This window comes from Anopheles maculipalpis, chromosome 2RL (assembly GCF_943734695.1).
Source record: "Anopheles maculipalpis chromosome 2RL, idAnoMacuDA_375_x, whole genome shotgun sequence".
Taxonomy (NCBI): domain Eukaryota; kingdom Metazoa; phylum Arthropoda; class Insecta; order Diptera; family Culicidae; genus Anopheles; species Anopheles maculipalpis.
Window position 1 is genome coordinate 18,281,282 of NC_064871.1, and position 23,244 is coordinate 18,304,525.

Consider the following 23,244-nt stretch of genomic DNA (forward strand, 5'->3'; position numbering starts at 1 on the left):
GTATTGTAAACACCGGTTGTGACGACTAAATTATATAAACATAATGATAAGGCATTTCCTCCTTATTCATTTCCTTTTCCCGGGCATACTCGCTTAGTATTATTACGGTAAAAAGTCAGAATTTCTTTACAATTATAATCAATGCAACATTGATTGAAATCTTGTAGAGATCCAGTTTCGTTAGTTGAATTAAAACCCCATTTTCAAACTTGCTGACCACTGCAGCAGCTGGTAAGCCGGCGCCTCTTACAAAAAGGCACCCTGCGCTCTTGGTTCTAGTCGCAACAACAGCGGTTTGGGAACACGTTTGTTGCGATTTACACGAGACGATGCAATATTTCCATGCAACATTTTATGATTCTGCATTATAAGGCGAAACATTTTAGAAAAGTAGTAATACCTTAAGCATTAATTATTATATCCTTTGATATTAAAAAAAAAAATAAATGCTTAATTTTGTTATTGACGATACCGACCACGCGGTCTAACCACGTGGGCTTGTAGGCAGTAACTTCAGTAAAGTTAACTGATACTTAAAAGATCATGTATGTTTTTTTTGCTGTTTATTCATTTTATTCTATTTAAACTGTCTGAATTTAAAAATTTTTAATTTAATAACATGTCTCATAAACATAAAAATCATTAAATTATAAAAAAGACAATAAAAAAGACGTATAAACCGTTTAAATATTCAGAAGAAATGCATATTATTTTAGCAAAACATAAAATATTTCCCTGAAGCTACTGGAAGAAATTTTAATCATATAAATGCTTTTTAAATTTTGAGAATTAAACCACCACGAGCTTAACTTACTTAAAGATCATTTCAAAGATCGTTCTCTGTTAGAATCAGGACGTAGACATGAAGATTCTTGTAGATAGATGAATTGCATAAATTAACATCTTCTACATCGAAGCTTCCAGTAGGCAGCAGCCAAAACAATAAGACTGATTGGAACCGAATTGTCTAATGTTACACACACACACACATGCTTATCTCACCGACTCGCGCAGCAATAGCATAAAAGCATGCTGCAAGCATTATGTTGGCGATCACTCGATCGCTTGTAGTTCGTTTGTACGGACAATGTTTGTGTATACGCTCGGTCTGTTTGCGGTAGCGCTTTATCTCGGTCTCCGGTATGTCTACACGTACTGGGCCCGTCACGGATTGGCCCACCTGCGTCCCGAGATACCGTACGGTAATTTGCGCGCCCTGGCCGAAAAACGTGAATCGTTCGGTGTGGCCGTAAATGCACTGTACGATCGCAGCACGGAACGGTTGGTCGGTGTGTATCTGTTCTTTCGGCCAGCGATTCTTGTGCGTGATGCACACCTTGCCAAGCGCATTATGGTGGCCGACTTTCAGCACTTTTACGATCGCGGTGTGTTTTGTGACGAGCATCGGGATCCACTGTCGGCCAATCTGTTCGCACTGCCCGGAACCCGGTGGAAGCGGTTAAGAGCGAAACTTACACCGACCTTTACATCGGGCCAGCTGCGACAGATGATGCCAACGTTTTTGGAGGTTAGTAAGAAACTTTTCCATCAGCTAGAACCGTTGGCGGTGGAGGGACGTGTGGTGGATGTGCGAGATATTGCCTCGCGGTACGTGCTGGATGTGATTGCGTCGGTTTTCTTCGGCTTCGAGGCGAACTGTTTGCACGATCCGGATGATCCGTTCCTGCGAGCACTGGAGGACATTAACAATCCGAACAGCTTCGTGAACAATATCCGTTCGGCGGGTGTGTTTGTGTGTCCGGGATTGTTGAAGTTCAGTGGTCTAAGCTCGTTGCCGCCCGGGATACGACGGTTTGCGATGGAAGTCGTTACGCGCCAGATTGAACATCGTGAGCGTAACCCGCAGGAGCGGAGGAAAGACTTTATGCAATTGCTGATCGATTTGCGGCGTGAGGCGGATTGCGATGATGGTGGATTAACGATCGAACAGTGTGCTGCGAATGTGTTTCTGTTCTATGTGGCCGGTGCCGATACGTCGACCGGTGTCATCTCGTTTACGATGCACGAACTTACGCACAACCGGGTAGCGATGGTTAAGGCACGGCAAGAAATTGACGCGGTGCTGGAACGGTACGGAGGTACCATTAGCTACGAGTGTTTGGCGGAGCTAAAGTATCTCGATTTGTGCGTGAAGGAAACGTTACGAAAGTACCCAGGATTGCCAATATTGAATCGTGTTTGTACCAGGGACTACCCCGTGCCGGAGAGTGATGTCGTGATACGGGCAGGTACGCAGGTGATTATACCACTGCTCGGTATTAGCAGGGATGAGAAGTATTTCCCCGATGCCGAGGCTTACATGCCGGAACGGTTCGATGAGCAGGCACCGAACCATGATCCGGATGCGTACTACCCGTTCGGTGTTGGACCTCGCAACTGTATCGGTGAGTAGAAGAAGAAGGCTTTTTGCCGTTTTTTTTTTCGTGACGAAAGGGCGTTAAATCATTACATTTAATTTCCAATCATTTGCAGGACTTCGGCAAGGAATCATACTGTCGAAGATTGCGCTCGTACTGATGCTGTCACGGTTCGAGTTTGAAGCCACCGTACCGCAGAAGGTCCGGTTTGAGCCGGCTAATGTTACGCTTATGCCGTACGGGGGACTTCCGGTGCGGATTGCATTGCGTGCGGAACGTGCTAAAGAACTGTCCGCTATTTGAGTGGGCTGTTTAATGAGAGTATTTTAAGGATACGAATAAGGATTAAAAAATAAAGAACACAAAATTGCATACCTTTAGGCGCAATGGAAGAATTTCATCCGAAAGCGCCATCTCGTGGGCGGTAGTTGAAGTAAAACGTCTTTCCATCGTAAATCAGACGACTTGGATCACGCTGTATTTTAGTTTTATATCTGATCATTTCTTTATTTGTCTCTTAAACTCATCGGAAATAAATAATCAACAGCAAACGGATACACACAATTGTGGCACGAACGTAATACACACACGCAGCAGCACAGATAGTTGTGGAAAGGAGGGGAGGGTACACCGAACCGAGTTGGCGCCTTCCCAACCAACCTGCAGTCGGTTTTGCGTGGGATATAAACATTTTCCTACATTTTTTTTGCGCTACATTTCAATCCCTATAAGCCACCCTTACCGACAAAACTCCCCCCCCCCCACCCATCTCCTTACCCCTCTTCCACCGTCTTGCGTCATTATTTGTTTTCTATAAATTAGTCAAAGTGTAATATAAAAACCCCACGGTACGGTTAAAGGTTTGCATTGTTTTTTATTGAACTTTGAATTATCCCATTTCCTAATATATCCCGGGTTCCCCATTCAGCGTGTCGCAATTGTTTGTCTTTTTTTTTGTTGGTTTCTTTTTGTTTGTTTTTCTTTAACCTCCCACACACTCCTTTTTTTTCCTTTCATCCTATAATAATTGAACTAATTCCGACCGAATCCCCCGTGTGGATCCGACCGGTAAACGCTCACTCTTCTAAATATATGGTATGTGTATGTATGGCTTGCGTATGTGTGTGCTTTTCCGATGGCAAAGGAAACTGTGTTTTCCATTTTGTTCTTCATTTTTCTAGTTTGCTTACTTACTTATCTTTTTTTTTCAATTTTTCTCCTTAATAGCTTTTCTTCTTCTATCTTTCTGCACCGTTTTCCTTGCTTCTTTTGTTACCGTTTTTTTCATTATTTATATTTAACTAGTTTTAAATGTTTTTGTTTTGTTTGTGGTAATGGATGTGTTTTCTTTTTTTGTATTGCAAAATAGCATTACTTTTGCTTTCCTTTTCTCTCTTTTCGTTCGTTATATTTTGTCATTTTCAGATTTGCTTCCTATTGTTTAGAGTATAGCGTAAAGAATTGCTGTTAAAGTGTTGCTAGAACAGTACGGTTTGATCTTCTGCAATGATGTGTGTGTTAACATGTGTGTGTGTGTGTTTTAATTTCTTTCCTTTTTTGTTTTTATTTCACAATGTAAAAATATGAACTTTGCAATATATTTGTTCCTTTTTTTTCGATCTCTCTTTCGCTCTTCTTTTACCTTTTTTTCTCTACTCTCCATTAGCATTTCCATTACATCTGCACAGTTAATAGAAAAAGAGTGATTTTTACTTCTGCTTTTTTATCGGCCAGTGAGTGAGTTGTAATTTTCTGTTTTGTTTGTTAATATTTGACGGATTAGGTTTTTGTTTTCTTGTTTTCTTGTTTTCTTGTTTTTTTGTTTGTTTGTTTGTTGCTGTTACATGCTTCTTTATATATATATACGAGATACTTTGAACTTTTTGTTTGCTTGAATTTTACCATTTTAGTAAATTTTCAACTTTTACCCTTTTCCTTCTTAATGGCTTAATCGTGCAGGATCGTATTGAAAATTTCCCTCCTTACAAAGCACAGGGTTTGCTGTGTTGCAGAAAGGTGTAACAGAAACATGGCCGCTACCAGCGCTGACCCATTATGAATCACAATGACACGTGTGATGATGGAAGTTTACGTTTGCTTGTTTCAGGGAGATGAACCCGTCTGAAGAAAAAGCGGCCCAGAAAGCCACCGGACAAAAGACATATCATGAGGAAATGAGGGATGAGAGGAAGTGGGAGGTAGTGGGAAGTTGCGGGAGTGAAACGAGGTAAAGCTTGTATCCATCTATTTGTTTCAAGCTCTGGGGAGCCCTTACTTCCTTGCTGGCTAGGATTAGCAGAAGATGCTCTTGCGCACGACTTTAAACATCAAAACGGACGTTAAACATTAGTGGTTTGCTTCTGTCCTTGCATGCTTTGCTTCCTTTGTTTATTAAGTTTTGTTCTGTTTTCTATCCTTTTTTTTTGTTAGCCAGATTTGATTTGTTTGTTTCATTTCTTGAATTTAATTTAATTTCCATTTACTTTCATATATACTTCTTTTTAATTTTTTGCATTTTTTCCTCGTCCTTATTTTCACTCTTTCACTCTATAAACAATTCTCTTGACACTATCTATTCACTTTTATTTTTTTGTGTATGTGTGTGTTTACTTTTATGTGTTCGTTTTTCATATTTTTTCATCTATCCCATCTTGTCGTTCGCTCTGATTTCGTCTTATGTTTGCTTTTGTCTTTTTTGTTTAAACACTTTATTGCATCCTATTCTACGGTGTCACATTCGTAGTTTTTTTTTTTTGGTTACATTTTCTTACTTTTCTATTTATTTCTCCTCGTCTTCCTCTCACACTCATTCATTACTTCCTATATACGCACTATAAATCTCACGGAACACAAGTACCTTGTTCTGTTCCTTAAGATTTGATTCGAACAGAAACACCACAATTCTCACAACACAACAATTTAATTTACTTTTTTATTCCTAATTTTACTCCGCTCCATCCTTTAAGTAATCTCCATCAAGCATTATCAGCCGTAGCGGCTGAAGTGAAGATGGGGAGAGAGGGAGAGAGAAAACAAAAACACAAACGAACCTAACATAGCTTTAACATTTTGTCAATTACTTGCTTACTAGTACTTTTTTCCCCCTATTGCTAAACAACGATAAGAAGAGAACCGTGTTTTGTTCTTTTTATTTGCTATACCTGTTAATAGAAGATACGGGAAAAGGTAACTTAAACTACGCTAGGCTGTTGTCGTGCACGTGCAGTTTCATTTAAAGCACAAAGCATGAACAACAGTTTTTAAAAACAACGGTTTATATAGAATTTACGCGTCAACCATTGGGCTTTTGCAAATGTATGTGTGGTTGAAGAAAGTTTTGGCGAGAAGTGGAAACGTGTTGAGGACGCTTGAACTGTGTTTTAGATGTGTGATTTAGATGGATAGTAATAGTAGTGGTGTTAAAAGGTTTCCCTCCCTCAATGACAAGGGTCAAGGTTGTTTGTTATAACTTTCTATCTTACAAACGAATCTCTTTCCTTAAGGGTTTAGGAAGAGTTAGGAGCGAGAGTGAGTGAGGGAACGATTGGATGTGCTTTAAAGGTTTCTTTTTGGTTTTTGAAAATATTGTCTATCATTGAATTCTTGTATTGTAATGGTTAAATTCACTATTCTTGCTTGTATTGCAAAAAGTCACTTCGCTCTTTCCTCCCCCCCCCCCCCCCCCCTTCAACTTTCTGCAGAAGGATGAGTTGCTATCATATTATTCAAGGATATTTAATTAGTTTGCTACACGCTTTCGATGTTAAATTGAATGTGAAAAGATGAGTTTAAAAATGTCTTTATCGGAGAACATTATTTCTTTCCTTTTTTCTTGTTTTTGTTTTGGGTAAAGAATGAAACAATTTAACTAAACGCACAATAACAGTTTGGTTGTAAAAATGGCACTAGATTTGTAGTAACTGCTGCAAACATCTGGCGCGTACACGGGTGAGGAAAAATGTGGTGTTTTTTTTGAACGGTTTTTCTTGTAGGAGGTATGGCAAAGTTGTTCTTTAGTATTAATAGTAGTAGTTGTAGTAGTTATAGTAGAACATGCAGCTGCATTTCATATACTAGTTATATCGGTAAACATGTGTATGTTGGTGGTGGTGGTGGTAGTGGTAAGTGTGCTTAGTATTGGGGAAAAACACTTGTAAACACTTGCCCTGTGTGCATCGTGTGGTGCGGTGTATTTTTTTTTCTAGTTATTTGTAATTGTTGGAAGAAGAAGAACGGACTTTACAGTGTGTTTGTGAAAGTGCTTGCATATACAATATCGGTATGGATAACAATTTACAAAAATTAAATCATAAAAACCGGGGTGCCCTTTCCATACAGGCGTTGAAGTCGCCCGGAGCTAACGATTGCATCCGTCCGTCTAACAATATTTAGATTAAAGTTTTTCCTTCCATCCTTTCCTCAACTGTACCATCCAGGCCGTGATGTGGAACGTGTGCCAGCGGGAAAAGAAAATTTACTTTTTTCGCTCATATTTACCTAATCGCTTGCCATTTTCCATTTCGCTTAGACTCATAATTATCGCTCAGTCTACCAAGTACCATAGTCACTACACTTCACACCAGGAAAGGTTTTTTTTTTTGTTGGGGAGAATTCTATTTAAATGTTTGCCCTACTAGGGTCGAGGGGTTTTTAGCGTAGAAAGAGAGTATGTAAAGTTTGAAAGAATACAATACAAACATTCTCTTCCTTACCCCCCACACGCGTACTCGCTGTGTATTCAAAGTAATAACAGGTTTTTGGCGCAATCCCGTTCAACATAAACTCTCACACACACACACGCACACAGTACACAACAGTACACATCGATTAGTATCCCGCAGTCCTCCAACGTGTGTGCAATTGTAATCCTATAAGTTTGTGTTGCGTTGCTGCTTGTTTAGAAAAATATCATTCTATAAACTGTTTTTCCTCTAGCTTATCTCTTGTCTACTGTAACGGACGCGTATTCGATTAATGTTATATGCACTGTTCTTCTTTTTCTTTTCTCTGTTTTAGTATATAACACTTGCTTAACGAATTTTCGTGTTTTTGCTTGCATGCATTTATGCTTTAATTTGATTTGTATTCTTCTCTCTTTCTCTTTGTGTGTGTGTGTTTTTTTGTTGTAATGTTTTAATAAATACTTTAGTTTTCACAACGCTTGTAACGAATGGCTCGTTTCTTAAGCTTAATCGCTCATCATCTTAAGGTCGAGATGTTTAAATTGGGGGAAAATGGACTTATTTTGCAACAGTTGTGTTACGCGTTTACATGTGGATGTAGTATTGTGCCTGTTGTGCCTAGCAAGAGGAAGGAAAAAGGGAGTTTTAACGGTAGAAAAAGGGAGGCGAGGGGCAAGATGTGAGAGTGTGTGTGTTTGTGCAGGATGTTATTCGTAGTTGGGATTTTTCTGTACAATTTCTTGACACGCGGCTCATGAAAACTGGTGATAGCTCATTCGTCAAACGGCGCTTCAAGTATGTGACTCTCTTTTGTTTTACCTTCTTAATATGAAGACTGCTTTAACATTTGCATTCGTAAAACATGAACAAGGGTTTAATTTTCCTTTTTTTTCCTATCTTAAATGAGATTTTCTGCATGTAAAGGTACTTCATTCTCCCGGAGACCCTCGGCATTACTCTAATTCTTTTTTTTTTTGAACGGTGATGAATTAGTGATGCAGAAAGGAAAGCAAATAAATGCGAAAACACAAGCCAACAAACTTAATCTAATACACACTTGGGTTGTTTTTTAAGCCTTCCCAATCCTCGTCCTTCTGTGCCCCATTTTCCTCACCCGAACACCAGTTTACGTGTACGTGTATGCGTGTGTGTTATTGTGTTTAGTTATCCATTCAACAAGTAACAGCAATAGATTTATCTACCATCACAACGTTAGACATATTCGGCTTTCTGAACATTGCTCGCTTTCGCTTTTTTTTTATACAGACCCTCTACCTTAACATATATCTTCCATGCGTGGCCTATATACATCCAAACACGCAAAAGGAGGCTTTTGTGTTCGCCTCATTTGACGCTGCCCGCTGTATGTTGTACTATCGATTGCTAAATTAATTCTTCACTTCCCGGCATTGCAAACTCTCTCTCTTCACAACATTAGCCGCTGCTGGGGATACGGTACATTCGCCGCGATTTTAAAGAGTTGCACTAAAATAAAAACGAAAATAGATTGTTAAATACCAAAAAAGGGGGAAAAATAAACAACCGAAATATACAAACCATACAGAAAATAGAAACAATCGACAATAAAAGGCAGAAACAAGCAATAAAAAACAACTTGAAAACGATGTACCGATGTACAAAAATAAAACGAAATAGAACAGCTAAAGAAAAGGATAAAATAAAAAGAAACAAAAACGTACACCCACAGGAACACTTATCGGTTGTTCCCGGTTCATATTTATCTCTTGTAATATTCCATGTATTTTTTCTCTTACATTCTTGCTTAAAACCTTTCCTAATCGGTTTGCGCAGCTCGCAGCTCGCTCATTTCTTCCATGCAACTCACGTCACACTCGTCGTTCACCTACTACGGTCCCTAGTCTTGTCTGCTTGTTTTTCTTTCCAGGCTTATGCTGTTGTTCCGTCCACTTGCAGCCACTCCAACGGTAACGTTCGCCCTGTGGTAATTCAATTTGTTAATTTGCTACTACATTCTTAACCACGCGTTTCAGTTATCTCTTTTGCTGGGTTTGCCCTTTTATGTTGCACTTAATTATTGCAATGCTTTTGCATTCGCCTTGGTTTACTTTTGCGTACTGTTTGCTTTTAAATCTTTTAAATCCCTTTTTTTATGGTTGCTTTTTTGCTGCTGTGTATCCTACTAGGCGCAAACACATCTTTCGGCCTTCATTTTCACTATAAATATAGATAAACTTTGAATAAAACATAACACAGTAGCGATAGTAGTAGTTAGATGGTGGCGAGTGTAGTGCATGCAATATGTTCTATGGTCTATGTGGTGTATATGTATGTACGCGTATGTGTGATTGGGTTTTTTCTTCTTCTACTAAATCATTGTGAAGTGCTACATGGGTGTTGTGTGATGATAAAACGGTCTTTAACGCTTCTAAACCAACGCTATTTTAGCTTCCTCTTTAACACCGTGTGATGACTGATTGACTACATTAGTTTTGGAACTAGCAAAGGTTTTATTTATGTGATGTGTTAAACCGTTCACTGACCCACACATACACGGGCACGAAATAAAGAAACCCGTCAGAAACAAACGTTCCTCTACAAACTGTCATACGCTTTGCAGAGAAAAAAGAAAATTAATTCTTGATTTTTCCTATCCCCATTTCACAATCCTATTTGTGACCTTTGTACCCCTCTCCTCCCATTTTCGAGAGTCCTTCCGTAACGGTGTTAATGGTAACTGAATGAAGAGATATTACGTTATGCAAATAATTACAATCATTAGAGCTGCTTGATGCATGCATGCCGTGGGGATGAAAGTGTATATACGGGAACTACACTGTACCATGGTTTAATGTACTAAACTTATTGACTTATATAAATGTTCACCAAATCATCCACACTCGCTATCGCACGCTTTCCAGTACCCGTTTCCGTTCCGGACTATCCAAAAGGGGTTTTCTTTTCTTCTTGCAATCCATTTTGTGGTATCTCTAACCAGGAGGGGAATATTTTGTTTCCGCTTGCTATTTTACTTGCGCTTTCATGCGTGCTGTGTAAGAAGAATCTCGAGGGATAGTTTTAAGTGTAACTACCCCAAAATCGAGACCGATTGCGTTAGGATATTAGGCGGGAAATTCGGAAGTATTTATTTGCAAATTTAAATAGTGCAAAATAGATTTGAAAAATGAAAGGGAAAGGCGGCCCACAGACACACATACAACGCTGCAGTAAACCAAGCCAGAAAGCGAGGCAAAAATCAATGGATTAATGCAATAGGGCAATAGGGTGGTACACCAAAGGATATGAAGCTCTGCTTCACCGGGTCGCTCTTAGAGACGGCACTATTAGTGGAAGGTGGCCCAACACGCACACACACACACTTAGCTTATGTGAGTTGAATGGCCTGGCACATAAAATTCGACGTGTCTTTTTTTAGTGTTTTACTCAAGTGTTTATATTGTCTCCAACGTTTTTTTTTTCTATCCCCTTTTCTCTCCATCGTCCTTTTAAGAATTTTTTCTGCCTTTCTTCCTTCCATGGTTAGCGTTTGCTCTAGTTGTTGTGTGTTGTGATTCGCTAAAGGATGCTCGGTAAACTTGCGCTTTCATGCGTGCTGTGTAAGAAGAATCTCGAGGGATAGTTTGTCGTCTTTTTGGTTGTGTTTCAATCTATTACCCTTTCCTATATGCTCCCTTTTGTCCCCCCGAGAAAAACAGGTTCTTATTTCTAACTTAATTAACATTAACTAAAGTAAGGAGGTTCGAACCTCTTTTGTCTCCAACAGACGATTCCATTTGCTTCACCACCGGAAGTGGAACGAACGAGATAAAACATTTTCCCACACTCCTTCGGTGGGAGGGATAAACAAAAAAAGATGGGGAACTTAATAAAAGAAAACCATAACTATGTTTGTGATGGTAAACGTAACAAAATACATGTGAATAAAACAAATGGTATTGATTACAATCCGAACGATTGCTGCTTCCTTTAAAATGTGAAATATTGCACACCGGAGTCCGCGATTGGAAGAACATGCCACCCAGTGGCGGGTGCTTTTTGCTGAACTGTTTCGCCTTGTGTGCCTTCCCCTTCATGTGCACTAATGGCCGTTAGTAGATGATTCACTTAGCCTTACATAAAACTAAAACATACGGTAACATTACAACGCAAACGAAACGATTAGATATTTGGAAGAAAATGAATTCTTAGGCCTGGCCCTACATTAGTTAGCGTTCGCGTGCACGGACGAAATCGTATTTGCCAAGATCAACAAGTTACGCACACAACAAATACGATCCAACCGTGCGCGGAACCGTTCTATTAACAGGGATAAAATGTGAAACAATAAATGAAAAATACAAACTATACATGCATGCATATCAGCTTCCCTTACAGTGCTACTGCTACTACCTCGATATACCCTGGGTCTGGCTAACACTTTTTCATCCGTTTAACAGAGCGTTTCAGAGCGTTACGTGGTAAAATGAAGCAAAACATATGACGTACAAACTAAAACCACTAGAAAATATAATGTCCCGACTAAATCCCGACTATGCCAAACCGATTCCGATCGCTCGGATGCTCTGTGTGCTTTACCGTTTTGTTTCTGTGTGCTGTGAGCACCGAAACTATGCCTTCTCTTGGCCCACTCCTAATATTCCACATTTCCCGACTATGTATGTGTGTCTCTCCCTGTCTGAAGCGTTCTACAGCAACTGTAAGAACGACGCATGAGAACAAAAACGTACACCAATAAAGTTACAACTAAAAGGTCCCGCGTGTGCCCCCTTGAGAATAGAAAAATAAAATAAAAACACGAAACACTGGACACTGGACAGGTAACATATTTATGCTAGTAAAGATGGATCGATCAGTGTGACTATGGCCTGGGTTTGAAATAAGCTTGAATCGAATTTATGAATAGAGAAAAAAAATGGGAAAATAATTAAATAAACCATAAACGAACAAAAATTAACAAAAAAATCTCTTTCACTGCAAGCATCTCAATGCAACAATGCTACTCTGCGTGAACTAGCAACGAAATGATGATCATTTTTGGTATTGATTTACGGCATGTGACTGGCATCGTGAGCAGCAACACAAACGAATTGATCTGAGACGAAACGAACGGTAACGTATGTTAACGGCTAATTCAATGGTTTTTTGCGGTCTATCCGGGGATACAGGAGCACACTAGAATGCTCGCTAATTATTCGTTATGCAAAACGGAAACATTTAACCCTAAACTACACACCCCTAACGAACCTAAATATGCTTCCGCTGACCATGAGCACTGACTTGCCTTCCTTTACAGTTAGATGTGTTTGTTTTGCTTCTTTTTTTTTAAGTGGTGTAATGTTTATGAATTAGTAACGTACTTCTTTTTTTTAACTGTTTGCATTTTTAGTTTTGCAACTTCTGCTGCGTTTGATCCAATGACTTACTCGACCTTTTAATTTTTTCTTCGTTAAAATTTTTTTTTTACACATGTGTGAATCTTCTGATAGATGTAGTGTGATGCGTGTGTAATTTCTACACTTTGTAGCTCGTGTACATATCTCTCTCTCTCTTTCTCGAACGAATCACGGGCCTCCAATTTATCTAGTAAAATAACAATTACTTATTAATTCATCTGACATATTTCCTATATAGTATGTATCATGTAATTAGTTGTTTCTTGTGTGTGTGTACGTGTTATATGAATGTATGTGTGTGTGTGTTTCTGTACCACCCCATTGGTTATTACCTAAATCGGTACCTACGCATTTGTCTAAACCATTACATTTTTAACTTCAACAGCTTTGCTTCCGTTTTGTATTCGCTATCACATTGCGAAATCATTTTGTTTTTGCATCAATTGCATCGAGTTTTGATAATTATTTCCCTCTTTCCCGTTGCTCTCTCTATATCTGTGTCCCTTCCATTATTCCTATCAGATATAAGTGTTTCGTTTACGTTACCAAACGTAGCTGCAGACGCAATGTGTGTGTGTGTTTTTAGTTTTGAATTATTTATACGCTACAGTATAACTGTACCCCTACAGCAAATGAACGAATCGGTACGAATTAAAATTAACAACAAAGTACGGTGAAACGATGTACGTGTAACAAGTAAACAATCCATTTCGTATTTTAAAACACTTTATACCCGACCCCATAAAACAAACCAAAATTTCGACGGGCCAAAACTTCTGCTGATGGCATTGTGATGCTTTTTTTTAGCATTGTAAGTTTTCTATGCAAAACTTGTACCCTTTAGCAGGGCTAACGTGTCTCGTGATCTTCCCCCTACGCTTACTAGGTATGTCTTCTCCAGTTTTCCAATTTGCACTCACTCTATCACACTGTATCGCTATGCACTATCTAACCCTGTCCGCTTCTACTAACGCTTCACGCGGTTTGGTTTTTTGTTTTTTGCCGTTCCGGTCTCGAACCAACCTCAACTTTGCACTCATAGTTCAGATTGAAGGATGCGCTACGTACAGATGAATGTTCGCCTTAAACTCGTCGATCGCGGACTGTAGGCGGCTCTTGGGCGGACTAGCGAACGCTGCTAGGCTAGATGCGGCGACGGCTGCTCCCGTTGCCGTTTGGCACCCCTATTGCGTTACCGTGGCGACCGACGCGGCGGATGTTTTGTTGGTAGCGGCCGCATTGGCCGTCTGGCACGCGCGCTTCGTTTCCTCCTGGCTGATGCGCTCCTCTATTAGAAACTGTGCCACGTTGATCGCGTTCGGCTGGCCGGTAATGGTGACGATCCGGTTGCGCGTGCCCGGCGCAAAGATGCCCTTCTTCGAGATCTGTATGTTTGCGCCGGATATGTGCTGGATTTCGACCAAACTGCGCCCGGCCGGTCCTGAGAGTAGGGGAAGAAACGTAATGCCGATTAGTAAAACAGCTTACACAGGCGACAGGATTGTGGGAGACGGATGGGGTTGCTCTTTCTGGGGTTCCATTGCTGCCACGTGACATTGTTCCATGCGCATTCGGCATGCGTATATGGCGCCGGAAAAGTGTCACGGGCGATGTGTGGTAAGAGAGAGAGAGAGACAGAGAGAGAGAGAGATAGAGAGTTTCGCGTAAAGCTTTTGGTTTAATATTCCCCCAAAACACCGGTTAGTAAGCGTTCGCTGTACAGTGTGTTAACAGATGTGGATAGAGAAGTGATGTTTTGTGACAAGTACTGTGCTACTGCGCGGTGAATAGGTAATATTATCATTTCCGGTAGTAAGAATGTTTTTTTTCTGGTTATTAGTGTCTAGATCCAGAGTCTAGAGAAACTAAAACTAACTGAAAAATGATTTTTTAAAAAGAATCATTAAATTAAACAAAAAAGCTATTGTAAATTTTTTATTCTTTTACTTATAATACAAGGTTTCGATCCACATAATAGCATTTTAGAATCACTTAGGGGAATATTTCAGATAAATAGTAAAATATTGCAAGACCGTTGGCAATCATTGGAATCAAATAATGGAATTAAGCAATCGGCTTTAGTTAGAACAAGCAGTAATTAAGACAACTTTTCCATCTAATTTTCACGTTCAAATTGGAATGATGCGACTTGACAATATAAATAATCCATTACATCTTTTGTTTTTTCATTTTAACCATTACCAGAGAAGGACCAAACGCACAGCAGGAAGTACTTTTCCACATGCTAAATGAAGTATTCCACCGTATGATTGCAAAACTCCATTAGAAGCTTGTAATAATCGACTATTTATTACAAAAATTTCAATGAAATGATCCAAACGCTACTTCATATGGATGGCAACCCTGCAGACGATGATATGTTTTTGAAATTCCTGTCCAATGGAGAGTGATGAATGTTTTCCACTAAAATTCCATGAACTAAAAGACCACTTCACCCAAAAAAAAAAAAAAGACACAACATAATGAGGAGCGACTACTAAAAGAATGGCTCAAAAATCCCATGTACGTAGAAGAGTCCTTTCCAACTGTCCATTGCATGAAGCTCCAACGACATACACTGTATGAGGATCGTGCGGATTAGTTCACGTTGATGATGGAATGTCTTTTTATCGTTCCACCGGACATGGATAGTAAATTGCACCAGTCAACTCTCCTTAGTCCTTGGTGGACTTTTGATCATGATCATACAAAAAAACGACCTACATTCGCACAGACAACACACCGAATCAACCTTAGATAGATTTCCCCTCCGTACTCTTATTGTTAGCAGATGAGTTAGATGTAAAGTGAAGAAGCGTAAAATAGAAAAACAAACACACAAACACACGCAACCAATAAACATGGCAGAAGCAGTTGGGAAATGGGTTGGGGTTTTGTAAACGGGTAGAAAAGGGATATAACAGAAAGAGGTGATTTATTAATAAAAGTGTAGTATATACTTGGGCATTGGGGGAGCGAAAAAAGCGGCCAGATTCGGTCCCGATCGATCGTCGCACCACTGTTTTTTTTTTCTGTCACCCGTTTCACGCTCGCGCACTCTTGCAAATCCGCCTGTCTGGCGCGCAGGGTTAAACGCTCGGGGTGTGTGCACGCACACATTGTCCCGATCCCAACCAACAGCGGTGCGTTGTCAGTTGGATTTCCGGCCGTCAAAATACGCTTCGATGCATCACCACACTGTAAGAGTGTCTCTCCGTACTTGGTCCTTGTGTCGGTGTCCTGTCTGTCTGTCCCGTTCGTGTGTGTGTGTGTCAGGGATGTGGGTGGGAAGTGGTCTACAGTCAAAAAGGATATCTGCTAGCTGGAAATGTACTATCTAGTGTTTTTGTACTACGTGGCAACGTTAGGCTTTTTTTTTTGTTACACTGATGGATGCTATTCTGCCGCTTGTACGGAGCTATCCCTTCTCTCAGACCTCTTATCGTAAGGCACATATGAATCCTGCTTGGAATAATGAAAAAAACGAACTAGAAATAAGGACACTAAATCACTACAAAACTAGCCTCTTAACATACTAACCCGCGCGCGCACAATTCTTGCGTACCGGTGAAGTAAAACCATATGCAAGTTGGGAAAGAATATGGCAAATTTGTGAGAACGACAACGCACTACATACTAGGCAATGGTAAAATAGTTTAAAAAAAAAATCTTCCCTACAACAGCTAACTTTCAAGTGGACACCGTTGGTCTTATCACATGCACGGCGAGCTTTAAGGCACACTTAAAGTGGTGGTTTTTGTACTGCTTGTGGATTTCGTTTTTTTTTTCTTCTCTCCCGCCGATGGAACGTACATTAGTAGTGGAATTGTTTCGGTTAGTGTGGCAGCTCGCATCTAAGAGCTGCCCTTGTGTAACAATCGCATCAGAGCGATCGAACTCTGTACGCCACATCGGTCTTGTTTAACATGTCCTTTTGCGCTACTATTGACTGGTCTGGTGGAAACAGTGAATCGTCCTAATAGTGATGATCGATAACGTTTTCGACCGAGCTCATGGGATATGCACATTGCAGAAATGGCGTGTATGTCGATTGCAGGTAGGGATTACCTGGAAGAGTAAACGTTTTATTTGGTCAAATTGGTGGCGTTTTTGTTTTTTTTTTTTTTTGGTGGGCAGGGGGTGGAAAAGATGGCGTATGGAGCATGCGCGCTCGTTGGATGGCTTGTACTTTGGCTTTAACAATTTGAAAACTGTTGAACTTAATTTTCAGAGGTGATTTTTTTTTGTTTGGTTTGCGGATGGTTTGAAGATATTGTTATCTGCTTGTTTTGAGCTATGATACGATAAATGATTTTGGAAGTTATTGTTTTTTTTTTTTTTGCTGAACTACTTTTATTTTGTCCCATCGCATCGTAATGTTCGATGCTGGGCGATCGTTTGATCGGAGATTTTTGGAGAGCAGTTTGCTTTGTACACTGAAAACGATCTGTACGATGATTGTGACACGTGGTGTAGCGAGTGAATGGACGATATGATGACGAAACGTATGATGGCGGAGTTATATAGGTTCAAATTTGGTACAATTATTTACACAAAATAATTCTTTGTGGAGAACTGACGATCCAGATAGAAGCAAAGGCATGTCAGTCGAGCCAGAAATAGCCGGCCATTCTCGTCTAGTGTCAATATAAGCAACAACGCACAGCTCATGAGACTTGCAGGAGCTCTCTTTTTTTTAATGTTTCCTATCAGTGAGGCACAGTTCATGAGCTGGCAGTTGATTGAAATTTGTTTTGATCATGTCATGTAATGACATTCCGCTCTTGATTCATGACAAACAAACACGCTGTTGACAATGAGAGTCCTTTTTTATGCCAATTCTATTGATATCTACAAACATAGGCGCGTTGTGGTCAACAATACTACAGTCGCCAAGATGGTCCGCAAGAGTAATCCACATTGTTAGTAATGATAACACCCGGCCGGGTATGTGTTTACTTTCGTTACACAAAGAATGAGCGAAAGATGGTTGTTCGGTGACTTGGATAGGATGTTCGCGGGACTAAGCCCAGCATCCTGTCAGCGGGCGTGATGTGAGAGTGTGTGTGACAGAGACAGATCGGTGCAGTAGGCGTCGTGAAGAACGATCAGTACAGAGATCATGGGCGATAGAGCGGCGCAATAAACTTTTGGTGTGGAAATTTTTATTACAATAGAAGAAGGAAAAGCTAGGAAAAGCGGCGAAATAGGGAGCCAGAATTGATGAAGGAAGCGATTAGAGTAAGATTCTTCAAATGTGGATGGCGGTTAGGTTTGTGCGTGGTGACGATTGATGGGTGATGTTCGTCGTGTACTGTGGATGATGTTTTATTTTTAGAGAAAACACATACAAAAAAAAAACCATGCTGGCAGATAACAAAATGGTGGTGATAATGAGTGTGCGCTTGGGAGGCCACTTTGAATCAAACACGAACGCAAACGTGTGTAATTGTGGCGAGCAACTGAAATTGTGTGCGTTGTAGCACTGTGTGAAAATGAGTGTGCGTGTAAATGTGTGTGTAAAAAAAAATGGATGAGTTTTCCGTCCAAAAACGATGGCTTCACAGTGTAGTGTTTTTTTTTTCAAACGGTCCCACCCCAAACAACAAAAGAAAGTAAGACAAAGAAACGCGCACACGCACAAACCAATACACGGGCGTAAAACGGGAACCAGCAAACTACTTACCGAGAATGGCACCGACGATCACTTCCGGAATTTCCACATTCTTCTCCTTGCTGGTCGTCATCTCGGCCGGTGTTGGGCTCTTGCTGAGCGAACCGAGCGTCTGGGCTGCCGCATTGAGGGCGCTCGGGTTGCCCAAACCGAAGGCGTTGTTGTTGATCGAGATCGGTGTGGCCGCCTGCGTGCCCGGATGCCGGAACGGATCGAACGTGGTCGGATCGTAGCGATCGATGGCGGTGGTGCGGGGCGTCGCCGTGCCCGCCCCGTGCAGGTACGAGTCGAGGTTGAGCTGACCGACGGCACCGTACACGCCGGTGGCGGCCGATGCTGCAGCGGCGGCGGCCGCCGTCGACTGTTGCATTTCCGGCATGCCCAGGTAGCCGAGCGTCGTTGAGTGTGTACCGTTCTGGAGACCGACACCGATGCCAAGGACGCCATACTTCGCTAGCACACCGAGGGCGGCATGCACTTCAGCCGTAGCCGTGTCCGAGTAGCCGGACTGTCTCATGGCAGTCTGCCGCGGCAGAGCGGAAAAAAGTGTGTGAGAGAGAGAGAGAGAGAGAAGGAGAAAAGGAAGCAAAGAAGAGAAATGGAAAATTTAAGTTAAATGCAACATCGTCTTTAAGGAGCAATTCTGTATTGGCAATTGTACACCAACAACACTGATAAAGGGAGATCACAAAAAGAAGCTTGGATGGATGGATGGAAGGGAGGAAAAGGGAGGAAGGAGGAGAGCTTCGGCGGAAAGCTTTTAGGTTGGGTTTTCAACAAAATTCAAACTACAAGGACGATCGTTAATCGAAAGAAGGGAGGAAAAAAACCTTGGCCAGTTTGTAGATTTTATGAAAGGCGTTGTTGCATCACTGCACACAAGTTCAGGTACTTGTTGGAACGAAATCAAAAGCTCTTTGTATGCGAAGTATGCTTTGTGAGTAGAAGAGGGTGATCCAGTTAAGATAACACAAAGAAATATCACAAACACCTCCGAAACAAAACAATTTAAAAAGTAAACATGATCCTTAGATCCCAGAGTCCAAAAATTAAACCAAAAAATGGCGGCAGTGAATGAGATGGACTTGCATTTGAAGTGCTCAAACATGTTGATAAGAGCAGAGATTTACAAAACACACAAACAAAATGTACAATTTATACATTTTATCAAAACAGAAACATACACGTAGATAAATAAAAACGTAGCAAGAGAGAGCCATGTGAGATATGTTATATGTAAATGTAAAAATGTGGTCATGTTGCTAGCAACGTGGCATGGGGAATGGGGTGAATAAAGAAGGGGGAGAAAAAATAGAAACCGGGGAGATCTTGCAAAAAGGAAAACTTGCAGAAGGAAAAACGAAAACAAAATGACGCACGCACATACGCAAAAGAAAGAGTAAAGGAAGAATAAAACACATCAAGAACCCGTGCCCCGTAGGATCACGCACAGGATGATTTCGCTTCACAACAAAACGGGAAGGGTTGGGTATAGATGGGTGATCGTTTGATTAAGGAGGAATGAAGTTTGCAGGATTCAGGGATTCCTGCTGAAGGTTGGATCGTTGGAAACACAAGGACACCGACGGGATGGAGGGGAGGTGGGTAGGGGAGGGATATTATTTGTAAGATAATATAAAAATAATAAAAAAAAAACGAAAACAAGGATGAGAAAACGTTTGATTCTACCTTAATATGATCAAGCAATTGTGTGATAGCTGTAGGATTAGTCTGTGGTGATGGTGCACCTAGGTTTAATGACAGATTGAGTCCGGTGCCGTTGACCAGCAAACCGGTGGCCGTCGCGCTCGGCAGGGGCCCGCTAATGGCGGAGTTGAGTGAGGCGGTGCTGGAGCTGAAATTGGGATTCTGTGAGGCGGCGAATGGCGAACCAGTGGGGTTGAAGTTGGCCACCGGTCCGTTGATGTCTGCGTATGATACGTTCAAGCAGGTGCCGGATGAGGGATCTTCGACGATCTTGGCCAGGATCATCTTGCATGCAATCCTGTTGTTCTCCTTCTCGCCGATGATCGTGATGCAGCGCTCCTGCAGCGTCAGCTCTTTCGGCTTCTGCGAGATCTGCACGTAGGAGCCGGACTCCTCCTTGATCTGTTTGATGTACGCACCGGCCTTACCGATGATCATGCCCGCGGTCGTGTTTGGCACCAGAATCTTGACCTGCTTGTCGCGCTCCTGGGCCTGCTTCGCGTCCGCCTCGGTCAGTGCTTTGGTAATGTCGGGTTTCTCGCGGATCTTGTCAGTGATAAAGTCGAGCACGGTCAGGATGCCCTCGACCGTGCCGCTAATGAGACAGATACGCTCGGTGGTTCCTTTGAAAGTGAAGAGAAGTGAGTACAACATGAGAGAAAGAAGAGAGAGAGAGAGAGAGAGGGAGAGAAAGAAGAGAGAGAGAGAGAAAAAAAGAGTTGATGAGCCTGAATGCATGAGTTCACCTTCTTTTGTACAAATGGTTCTGGATTATTTCATCCGCATGTTTCTGGACGGTTGTGCAAGAAACGAGGAGTGGTGAGAATGCAACCCGGGTAAAGAGTGTTACTGTTGTTATTTTGGAAAAGGGCTATTAAAACAGCAGTTAAAGATTTCCTCCAAAAACTCCTGCTTAATTTATAAATTTACAGATTGCCCTGGTTAAATTGCACACACAAAAATGCATGATGCTTTGAAGAAATAGCGAACATTATCCATAGAAAGGATGTCCTCTAAGTAATACTAAATCCAGATTCATGTCTCGCAAAGATGTTGTAGTCGAGATGACGTAAAATGAACATGACAAGTGCGGACGATTCTGACGCGTAATTTTGTGTATGCGTGTGTGTTGGCTTCGAAACGATGAGCAAAGGCATATAAGAAAACAGGTACACAGATTCCAGGAATGGATGGAGCTGTTGCGCAACGTTATTCAACAAATATGAGAAAGAAAAACATACATCAATAACAGAATAAATAGGCACACAACATCAACGCATTATGATGCAGATGATGAAGAAGTTTGGCATAGTTGAATGATTTACGATAGAGTGTAATGTTGCGGTGAGTAGTTTTTTTTTTGTTCGAGTAGCTTTTAAGAGATGCATAAGACATATAAGAGGAATAATTGAAGCGATACTGAGGAACTGAAACTTAAACAAAAACTTGATAACACAGAGGTCTCGTGTGAACCATTGACAACAGTGCTCCAGATATGTGTAATCAGGGCTCAAATGCAATCGGAAATTTATAAAGAACACAGAAGGATAATATTATTCATTTGCGTAAGTTACGAGATACGACAATAAATAAAAAGAAAATAAGAGCGCAAATACAACAGAAACAGAAACAAAAAAAAAAGGTTGGGGAAAAAGAAAGCACAGTCGGTAGAGAGTAAAGAGAAAACTTGCGAATGATGGCACCATGTACGTGGGTGGGTGGCCAGTGTGCAACACTTACCGGGGTAGAAGTCGTGCGATTTGGACATCTTCACCCGGGCACCGGCGTCCTTCTGTAGCGAGGCAATCGTTTCGCCACCCTTGCCGATAATGGCACCGGCCGCGACCGAGGGTACCAGCGTCTTGAAATGATAGTTATCCCCTCCGCCATTGGTGGCTGTGGTTGTGGTGGCGGTGGTGGTTCCCGTAGCTGGAAGAGAAGAGAAGAGAAGAATGTGCCCAATGAAAATAAAGTATTTGCTGTTGAAGAAGAACATTCTTGTCCTTTAACGGGTCCTACGCAAAAGAGTCCCAGCTATTAAGTGCCGTGGCAGCACCTTCTCAATCATCCTTGGTAACTGGCAATCTGATAACACGTTATGTCACACTGTTCCTGCGTCCATCACCAGTGAGGTGCGCTTTTTTTTGGTAAAAATAAATAAAGTTCGCTTAAGAGCGCGTTATACATTGGGGCAGGCCTTCAAAATCAAGTCGAACGTCGAAAACAAGGTAGGTGGTGTGGGTCATGACTTTTGTTTACGTTTTCTATCCTTCTTTGAATGTCATGGTCGCCAGTCGCCACCACCCCCGATGACCTCAGCAAAAACCAATGGTCCAAATAGGCAAACACTGATGCTCGTACGTCAGCTTAGGTTCGCACTCTTACTAGCGCCACAACCAAACCTCGTTTGATATTCAATTTTAAACCATCATCAAAACTCTAGGGGACACGGCTTCCAAAAAAAAAAAAAAGCGAACCAAAAAAACAGGAAACAAAGTTAAAATCACGGCAATCACGTTTACCTATGTTTCCTACTTCGCAGCGAGTAGAGCAGTGAGAGTGGGTTGCGTCGATATCGAAGACATAAAAACCCACTCACCCACATTCTTCCCTGACCGAGTGGAGCGATCGACCGAGATTGTGGAGGCGCACGGCCCCATCCAAGATTGCGGAATTGTCAATTACCTGTGCCACCCGTAAATGGTGTGTTACGGAGGAGCGGCTTGGTCGCACAAAACATTGCACAACCGAGTACGGTGGACGGTGTGTGTTTGTGTGAGCTCGATTGCACGGTTTTACTTTCACGGGTCTTCTCACTTTCGTTTGATGAATTGGAGTGTGGAGCTTAAGTAAAGTAAAGTCATAGCTATCGATTGATGCAACGATTGTTAAGGTCTGGAGTCGGAAGGATTGGTTTGCTGTCAGAGTGGTTGACAGTTAAGAGTGCTCTTCTTGTGAATTCGTTTTTAGATGGATAGCGGTCGGCGGCGTTACATAAGACAAAATGGTCTTGGACTACATACTGAGAATTAACAGACAGGCGTTCAGGACTCCACCAATGTCTTGTAACCTACCACCATACATTTATTCATATCCCTTTTCCCCCCTACGCTAGTTATGAAGAAACCTAAATTGTTAAACTTCAGGGGCAGACAATGGACCAGGAATACTGCAAGCGAACCTTAAACCTGGACTACGAATCGGCAAAACTAGAGTAATTTTCACCGACACCGGCACCTCCCAGATCCAGCTTCTTGATTCAATCCCTTCATCCACGAAAATCGTTCTCTACTTGATTCCGGGTCAGTCCGGTATTCGCGGACTGATCTGAAAAGCCGACCATCTGACCAACAAAGGTCGGCATCGTCCAGCCGGATAACAAAACACTCTTTCCTTCTGAGATGTCATCC

The 23,244-nt window shown here is 41.5% G+C and overlaps 2 protein-coding genes across 11 annotated transcripts in view; one reads left to right on the forward strand and one right to left on the reverse strand.

Annotated features, from left to right (window-relative positions):
- Window positions 1-1,087: 1,087 nt before the first annotated feature.
- Window positions 1,088-2,681, forward strand: LOC126564979 (cytochrome P450 6d3-like). The gene is made up of 2 exons (XM_050222116.1): window positions 1,088-2,405; window positions 2,494-2,681. Exons 1-2 carry the CDS (start codon window positions 1,088-1,090, stop codon window positions 2,679-2,681), a joined length of 1,506 nt encoding a protein of 501 aa, XP_050078073.1.
- Window positions 2,682-13,502: 10,821 nt separating this feature from the next.
- Window positions 13,503-23,244, reverse strand: part of LOC126557389 (RNA-binding protein Pasilla) — a 66,074-nt gene continuing 56,332 nt past the window's right edge. For 9 of the 10 annotated variants that reach the window (XM_050213147.1, XM_050213144.1, XM_050213143.1 and 6 more), the window contains 4 exons: window positions 21,575-21,763; window positions 19,817-20,457; window positions 18,140-18,650; window positions 13,503-13,894 (listed from right to left, as the gene is read on the reverse strand). In XM_050213147.1, coding sequence (XP_050069104.1) covers window positions 13,638-13,894; window positions 18,140-18,650; window positions 19,817-20,457; window positions 21,575-21,763 — 1,598 coding nt within the window. In that variant the 3' untranslated portion in view covers window positions 13,503-13,637. Of the gene's footprint in view, window positions 13,895-16,423; window positions 16,522-18,139; window positions 18,651-19,816; window positions 20,458-21,574; window positions 21,764-23,244 lie in introns of those variants that run through there. The other variant, XM_050213145.1, reaches the window with a different exon arrangement.